Here is an 8,406-nt window from a genome sequence, read left to right as displayed (position 1 = left end):
CAATTCCCAAGTCTGGTTCTTCTCAATCATGCTGATCTCCTTAGCCATTGCTTGCTTCCACCCTTGTTGAGCTTCAGCCTCTTCAAAACTACTTGGTTCAGCTATGACTACATGAGCCCTTTCATAAATTTCAGTCAATGGTCTTGTTCCCTTGACTGGTTCATCATCAATGTCCATTTCAGGACCACTTTGATCTGGCTCAGCTTGATCTACTGCAAGTTCTTCTGAAACTTCCTCAGGTTCATGTCTTTCCCAGTTCCAACATGACCTTTCATCAAATACTACATCCCTGCTGACTGATACTTTGTTTGTTGAAGGATCCAAGATCCTATACCCTTTCTTGACTGTGCTGTACCCCACCAAAACACTAGGTCGAGCCCTTTCAGACAACTTGTCCCTTTTAACAGTAGGTATATGTGCATAGCAAATGCATCCAAAGACCTTCAGATGTTCCAGTGATGGCTTGAATCCAAACCAGGCCTCAAATGGAGTCTTCTGGTCCAAAGCCTTGGTTGGAAGCCTGTTTTGAATGTAGGTTGCAGTGTTAACTGCTTCTGCCCATAGAGCTTTAGGCAGATTCTTCTAAATCATCAAGCACCTGGCCATATCCATCAAGCTCCTATTCTTTCTTTCACTTCCACCATTTTGCTGAGGTGTATAAGTGTTAGTAAGCTGATGTTTGATGCCTGCCTTATCACAGAAGGCTTGAAACTGAGCTGAGGTGTACTCAGTCCCATTATCAGATCTTATGGTCTTCAGTTTGCAGCCTGTTTCAGTCTCAGCAGGAGTCTTGAACTTCCAAAACACAGAGGCTACCTCTGATTTATGTTTCAAGAAGTAAAGCCAATAATATCTCGAGAAATCATCAATGAACAATATAAAGTACCTGTTTCCACTTAATGACTCAGTCTTCATGGGGCCACACACATCGGTCTTTTGATTGTAGTCTTCGAGGCTCTCGAGCTTGATTCGAGGGAAATGGAAGTCTGGCCTGCTTGCCTAGCTGACATACCTTACATACTTCCTGGTTTTGAACTGAGCTTATGAAATTTTCAGCCAAGCCACTCCTGCACATGTGCTTCATCGATTTGTAATTGGCATGACCAAGTCTTTGATGCCAAAGCTTGGATTCATCTGTTGTAGCCATGTAAGCAGTGTTTGACTCCTTTGTCCAGTCAACCACAAAGCTTTTATCAGCTATAGGGACTGCCATCAGCTTGGATCCACTTGAATCACTGATTTGGCACTTGAACGCCACAGAATACCCCTTCTCTAGAAATTGAGCTATGCTGAGTAGGTTCCTGTCAATTTCAGGTACCAAAAGTACACTTGAAATAATTTTGGCACCTGTGCGAGTGCATATCAGCACATCACCCTTGCCTTCAGCTTTTATGAAGTGACCATTACCGATTTTGACTTTTGTTCTGCAGCTTCTGTCTAAAGACTTAAAGATAGTAGCATCAGGTGTCATATGGTTAGTGCATTCACTGTCTAGGAGCCAACCAGATGGAATTCTTTGCTGAGTAGCTGAGCATGACACAGAAAAGACTTGCTCCTCTTGGTCACTGTCTTCCTTGGCCACTCGAGCTTCTGCCTTCACCTGTTGGGAATGATTCTGCCTTGGTTTACCCTTGCTTTTGTAGACTCTCTTACCCTTGCTTTTGCAGACTCTCTCAACATGACCCTTCTTTTTGCAATGCTGGCATACAACATTTGGACTGAACCAACATTTTTCTTCTGGATGACCAGACCTTTTGCAATACCTGCAAGCCTGACCTTCTCTTCTTGCAGCATCATACTTTGGCTTGTCTCTCCAGGCCTTCTTGCCTTTGTAGGCAGTATTTGTTCTTGCCTGAAAGGCACCTTCTTGGTGCTCCTCCAGTCTGCTTGCTCTCCTCTGCTCTTGAGCATATAGAGCATTGACCAACTCTGTCAGGGAGATGCTGGACATGTCCCTTGAGTCTTCGAAAGATGAGATTTTTGCCTCATACCTCTCAGGAAAAGTTGCAATGACCTTCTCCACTATCCTAGCTTCATTGAATTGCTCACCAAGGAGCCTAATGCTATTAACCACAACCATAATCCTGTCAGAGTATTGCTTGACAGTTTCTTCTTCCTTCATCTTCAAATTCTCGAATTCTCTCCTCAAATTCAACAACTGTTGCTGCCTTGTCCTCTCTGTCCCTTGAAACTCCTCTTTCCACTTATCCCAGGCCTACTTTGGTGATTCACAGGCCATAATCCTTGTGAAAATCACATCTGACACTGAGTTCTTGAGGCAAGACATGGCCTTGTGCCTCTTGGTCCTCTCATCAGCATGTTGCCTGATCTGAGCCACTGTTGGATTGGCTCTAAGTGGCTCTGGTTCAACATCAGAGTTGACCACTTCCCACAGATTGAAAGCCTGCAGGTAGGTCTTCATTTTGACCACCCATATGTGATAGCCATCTCCATTGAAGACTTGTGGTGCAGCTGGTGAAAAGTTTGATGAAGCCATCCTTCAAGCAACAGGTCCCTTAAGATAACAGCTCTAGATACTAATTGTTGGTGTTATAACAGAAATTAACAGACTCGGCTAGTGCCTTGTGCAACAAGCCTCGATGCTTGCTGAGCAAACAAAAAAATTCGAGCAAGAAGAAATGAAGAAAAGCTAAAGAAAATGGAGAAAGTTTTTGATGAACAAAACAAATTTCATTCATTAGTAAAAGCAATGACATAATGCTAATACATAAATCAAGCAATTAGCTTGTCAAAACAACTCATGTCTACCTAATGGTTACCTAACACCACTAAAACATTGAAACTTGAAATAATTAACTTGTACATATAACCAAAGCTGATAAATAGCTTATCAATCCTCAAAATACATCAATCATCAACCTAACTTAGTTCAAAGTGAACTAAGATACATTTCATTAACTAGAAGATTACAAAATAAACAAAACTTGTTCAATCTTGCTTGCTGCAGTGACTTCTGCTGTGGTCGAGCTTCATGGCACGTTGATTTGCTCCATTGCAGCATGCTAACCAACCTTCATCAGGTTCATTTGCTTGAAACTCATTTGCAGACCGAGTATAAATGGGGGCAAATAAAACCTTAAAAATAGTGACTTGATACACATGTAGGAGCCTTATCCTATTACTTTATTTTTTTTGTTCGAGTTATTGTTCGTGTTTTGTTCGTGTGTTGAAGATCTTCCCCACTGAAGTTCCGTATTAACAATAGTAACGGCGATTGAATATTGGGTTTTTCTTGTAGTATTGGGGTGGCTACTGTTCTCCAATCTAAGCTATGGGTTATTTTTGATGGCTTGACGTTGCTTGGGACCGTGGCTTTGCTGAGATTGTAGTAGAGAGTGATAACAAAGAAGTTGTCGAGCTGATTAACAAGACGGCTTCTCCTTTTCTGCTCTGGTAAGGGAAATACATGGTTTGTGTAAGCCACAATGGACTATTAGTGTGTTCCATGTTCCACGTTAAGCAAACAAAGCGGCAGACATTGTGGCGAAGATGGCTTTGGGTAGTTGGCCTGAATTGCATTTATTCATGACCCCTGTATCAGAGGTCTTGCACCAGCTTGTTTGTGATGTGCATGGATGCAATAATTTCAATGCTCCTAATTAGTTAGGAACTCTTTTCTTTCAGTGCTCTCCTTTTGCTACCAAAAAAATTTACAACCAAATTTGAATATCAAATCCAATTTCCTTGTCTCGCTGCAACATTAAAAACCATGACCATGGAACTATATCCAAGAAGTATATATCAAATTAGTTTTTCTTTGTTGTTAAACGAGGAGAGATCTGGAGTACAGAGATAAACTGTTTCAAAATCTAACAACCAATTGAACATACTTTGTCCAACAACAGTTATTACAATGTAAATGGATATACAACACTATAACAAATATTCAGAATAGATGCATGTAATGCAGCATATAACTGAAAAACATATTCAGTTTTTGGGGAATTGAAGTTGATATTTGGTATAAGATGTGGAAAGCATGAGCATGTGATGAATGGTTGTTGCCCATGTCTTATAACATAGATAATCATCTACCATGTCTAGCTTAATCGTCCCAAAATTTGTCGTCAACACGATCACATAACATGTATCAGTAGTCTCTTCAGCTTCGGGATCTCTATACAGCTCGGCATGCTGGTCCAGTACAATGCCTGAATTACAGAATCCAGATTTTGATCAAATTGGATGTGCTTTTCATCATTAAACCACTTTTTCGTTAAAAAAAATTAACGGAGTACTACATGGAAAGAAAAGAGGAGAATCATGACAATGTGCGACTCACATTCTTTCTTGCTTTTTAACAGCCTGAGCTTTCTTAGTTTAAGAATGACCTGAAAAGCATATATCATGAATGAAAAATTGATTAAGGCTTCAGTTGCCTGCTAATAATAATGAAATTATATTGCAGCATTTGATTCCGTGCATGTAACTATTGTTAATTAAATAAGACTTCTGCTTCACTGTATGACCTTTGATTCACCATCAAGTACAATGGACACTGATCTGACCATGTATTTCCCTGTTAAGAAATAACAGTAACCCGATAAGGAAAAGTAGAATCAAAGTCCAAATGAAACCATAAATTGATAACTTGAATATTAGTACGAGTGCTAGGACTCGGATCCCAAATCTTTATCTCTTACTAGTTTAATCAAGTTCAAATGTTGTACCTTGATAGTTCTTTTATATCTTTATTTAAGACAAAGACTGCAAAATTTACTAACCATCTGGTGTTTCTACAGCTAACTCGGCGCCCTTTGCTAGTATTGACCTGCACTTCTCAAACTCGAACGGAAGATCATTGTTGTCCTCGATTGGAAGGATGGGGGCACCGCCACTGGATCTGTTCTTGCATTCTGTTCTTGCTTTAAGTGTACCAGCTCCTCTTAATGCTACAACAATAATTACAATAAAATTACTACCGAAGAATAAGATTTAGAGGATCAGCACAGAATGGCATTGGCAACTGCGTAAGTAGGTCACAGTTTTCGATCGTCTTTGGTCTTTACCACTACTGAAAGTCTTGATCTCTATACAAAATATGGAGCCTAACATACTGAAACCCTGATGAGCTTCTACGTTTATACTTACATGCATTAGCTGAAGCAGTTAGTGTTAAGATATCACTTGCACTTGTACCACTCATGGCTGAACCTATAACACTGCCAATCTGCTCCTTCTTAGCCCCCATTGCTTCTGCCACTTTGGCGCATTGTGTGGCAACCAGAGCAGCTGCCGAGGCTATAGCAGCCTCCTTGGTTGGGTTATAATCATTCCTTTTAGAGTTTTCAGCGGCAATCGCAGCCAGTGCTGCTGCTAGCCCTGCCACTGATATTGCTGCGTGCACTTCAGCTCTTTGTAGTCTCTCTTCTTCTTTCCTCTTTGCTTTCATCTCCTTGAACCATTTCTTGATTGAAATACCCTTAAAGGGGACTATCTTCCACGGCATCTAGCATATAGATGACATTAAGTTGTAAAAACTGATTTCTTTGAATATTAATGTTCTTTTTTTGTTTTTCTAATTCAAACAAACTTCATATGGTTTAAGATACTAGGTGAACAATATGGTATCGGCACCAACCCATTTCTTTCGAAGACAGCTGTTGTAATTCAGTTCTGGATGCATAGCTTGTTGCATCCATATCCATGACTGAACATAAAATAGAAAAAATTAAAAAGTTGATTTCCAGATAAAAAGAAAAAAAAACAAGTAGCGACTTCAACAGTTAAACACCAGTATGTAGATAGCATTCATGGAATAGTATGATAGATGTTACCTTCACATCATTGGATTTCCATGGTGGCAAAGAAGACTTGAAATCAGTAGCATCAATCTTTATGCTTTTCTCCATCTTCTGCCACTTACAAGAGCTTGAGTTCAATTTCATTTGCACTGCACAATATGAATACAATATATGCAAATAGAACATCTTATATACGGTACAGTCTGCCACTGCTACTCACCGTGAATGAAATTGGGGAATCACTTTCAAATTTCTTGGTTGGATTGTCTAAGATGACAATCGATTGATCATGTAACTCAGGTTGTAGAGCTTGAACTGCAAAGTCGCACCATGCACGCGAAAGAATGTCCATCGTCTCTGGACATGCCTCCGAAGGCGATGGTGTGGAATTGAAATCCATGCTAGTAGGAGGTGATGAAGGAAATATCTCGGGAATGGACTTGAGAGAATAATAAAAAAGGTTACCTTGATTCAGATATAACTACCTTAATGTTAAGCATATATAAACTAAAACAGCATCACCTTAAGGCTATGATGTGGGTTCACTAAACATGGTTCATATCCATCCTTGTATCATTACAATTGGTGGGCTTGACCAGTTTCAGTATATCAATAAACATGAAATCGACCACGCACATGATATACATTTTAAGACTTAAATTATAAGGACTAGAGTGTGAACGTCTGGATTTTTTTAAAAGTTTTTTCGTGTACTTGAAAGATCTTTGGAGGTTATATCCCTGTATCCATGTGTCAAACATGAATGAAGGATATGAATACTAGAACAAAAATAAATAGCCAAAGCAACATACTTTTAAGACTGAAACAAAAGGAGGCAGGAGGGTTAGGAAGTACAGCTTGTTTCTGTCGTCTCTTGCTGACAGAAAAGCTTCTGAAAAAGAAAAAATTAGACAGATGGGATGTTACAGTTGGAAAGGTTAACTAAATGTTCACAAATATATAAACATGAAAGAGCTGCAAATAAAGGGGGACCTACAAGGAATTATGGGAGATTTTAGAGATAATCCGATTGTGATTGGGTGGGGAGTCCTCAAAAGATTCAATGAGAAAACTGCACATGCTAAGCACCGTAGAGGCAATGGATGGACTAGAAGAAAATCATAAAAGAAGGAATCAAAGAGGCCCTCTTTCCTTTTTCATCTTTAAATGAAAACCATATATTCAAGCTAAGTATGACGAAGTTTTAGATTGATGTGATGAATTAATTGGGTTGAGCCGTCTCGCTAGGGACATAAATTAGCCCCCTAACCAAACAGGTTTAGAAAAGGGAGAAAATGTGATGAATTGTGAGACATTATAGCAAATCATGCAGTCGGGCCTACATTAAGAAAAAGGAAGTAGACATGTATGATGAATAATTGAAGTTGACATTGATTAAGAAAAAGTACTAGACAAAGCATCATTGAACCTAATTATTTCTTTGATTAGAATAAAGCTTGCATGTTTTACCTACAATTCTAATGATGTTCTAAAGGTTAACTTTTTATATTAAATTGTGGCTAGGGCGTTTGTTGGGTAGCTTTTTCTCTTTTTTTTTTTTTTTAATTATAAAAAAATAAAAAATGTCAAGAGGGGTCACCTTTACTCCATTTCATTGGAGAAAAATAGTTAATTTTGCAGATTTGCTTAAAGGCGCTATCATTACACTCATGTGTCACGCTAATACTTTATGAGCTACTTAATGCTTATATTTCAAATGGTCATGTATTGTAGCCAATGGAATCAGCTGATGAGGCTGGCGCCATTGCACCTATCACTACAAAAAAAAAAAAAAAAAAAAAAATTCATTTTTATGGTCATTTATAAATGTCAGTAAAAGAGAAGAAAAACCCCAATATTGACTCTTTTTTTTTCAATTCTTTGAACGTTGGTTGATCTACGGAAAGGCGTGTAAAATATTTTCGGTTCATTGGCCATAAGTGAGATAAAATGTTAACTTTTGTTGATAAAAATTTTGCCCAACCTTTTAACCCTTAATATAGTATTATGTTATAAATCTATTGATAAATAGATGTCCATAATCCTCTCAGATTTATTATATTGTAATTTCTAAAAAATAAATGTCTATAACCCTTAAATTATTTATAGGATACATTAATATTGGTCCTTAATGCTTTGTAACTTGATACTTGAAGCCCTATAAATAGCAGGCATGCACACGCTTACTGTATCCTAAGTGGAAGTTAAATCATCCTTCCATTTCTTTATATTTCTTTTCTCTTAATCTTTGTATTTTTCTTTTAAATTTTAATACATTTTCAGACGATTTTGCTTAGAAGTAAAAATTTTTATGTGTTGAAGATTAAATTTATCCTTCATGATTTTTCATTTGAAGCTTTAGATACAAGATGAAAAAATTTGAAGGAGTTTTATTTAATCTTTCATATTTAAATTTTATTATTTTAATTCTTGATTAATTATGATGATTTTGTTTAATTTGATTAATTTCTATATTTATGGGCGTCAAAGATTTTATCTCAATTTAGATCTGGATCAAATATAATTTTATGTCAAATTTTATAGATTACTTGCAATTGCTATTAAATCTTTCCCAAAAGATAAGAAATTAAGGTAAATTTACTTATGACATCAAATGTCTTTATTTTTCTTCATAAAAATA

At 37.5% G+C, this 8,406-nt stretch overlaps 1 protein-coding gene across 4 annotated transcripts; it reads right to left on the bottom strand.

Moving 5' to 3' along the window:
- Positions 1-3,758: 3,758 nt before the first annotated feature.
- On the bottom strand, positions 3,759-6,922 carry LOC105781050 (VAN3-binding protein). Of its 4 annotated transcripts, XM_052629523.1 has the most exons (10): positions 6,763-6,922; positions 6,578-6,657; positions 5,986-6,204; positions 5,799-5,882; positions 5,603-5,671; positions 5,113-5,470; positions 4,746-4,913; positions 4,491-4,540; positions 4,304-4,352; positions 3,759-4,172 (listed from the first exon to the last, which is right to left on the bottom strand). In XM_052629523.1, the coding sequence occupies exons 3-10, from the start codon at positions 6,163-6,165 to the stop codon at positions 3,952-3,954; spliced, it is 1,179 nt and encodes a 392-aa protein (XP_052485483.1). In that variant the 5' UTR covers positions 6,166-6,204; positions 6,578-6,657; positions 6,763-6,922; the 3' UTR covers positions 3,759-3,951. The 4 variants fall into 4 exon arrangements, with proteins under 4 accessions (XP_052485483.1, XP_052485482.1, XP_012461079.1 ...); XM_052629522.1 differs by lacking the exon at positions 6,763-6,922 and having other exon boundaries at positions 6,288-6,727; XM_012605625.2 differs by lacking the exon at positions 6,763-6,922 and having other exon boundaries at positions 5,799-5,873; positions 5,986-6,721.
- Positions 6,923-8,406: the final 1,484 nt, after the last annotated feature.

Source organism: Gossypium raimondii, chromosome 4, assembly GCF_025698545.1.
Source record: "Gossypium raimondii isolate GPD5lz chromosome 4, ASM2569854v1, whole genome shotgun sequence".
NCBI classification, from domain to species: domain Eukaryota; kingdom Viridiplantae; phylum Streptophyta; class Magnoliopsida; order Malvales; family Malvaceae; genus Gossypium; species Gossypium raimondii.
The sequence above is the reverse complement of the archived record's forward strand: the minus strand, read 5'-3'. Positions and strand labels throughout refer to the sequence as shown.

Coding starts and splice junctions, on each gene's coding strand:
- LOC105781050 (XM_052629523.1), bottom strand. CDS start 6,165: ATGGATTTCAATTCCACACCATCGCCTTCGGAGGCATGTCCAGAGACG. Junction 5,672..5,798: donor GGAAATCCAATGATGTGAAG/GTAACATCTATC, acceptor TTTTATGTTCAG/TCATGGATATGGATGCAACA. Junction 4,914..5,112: donor AACTGCTTCAGCTAATGCAT/GTAAGTATAAAC, acceptor TTATTGTTGTAG/CATTAAGAGGAGCTGGTACA.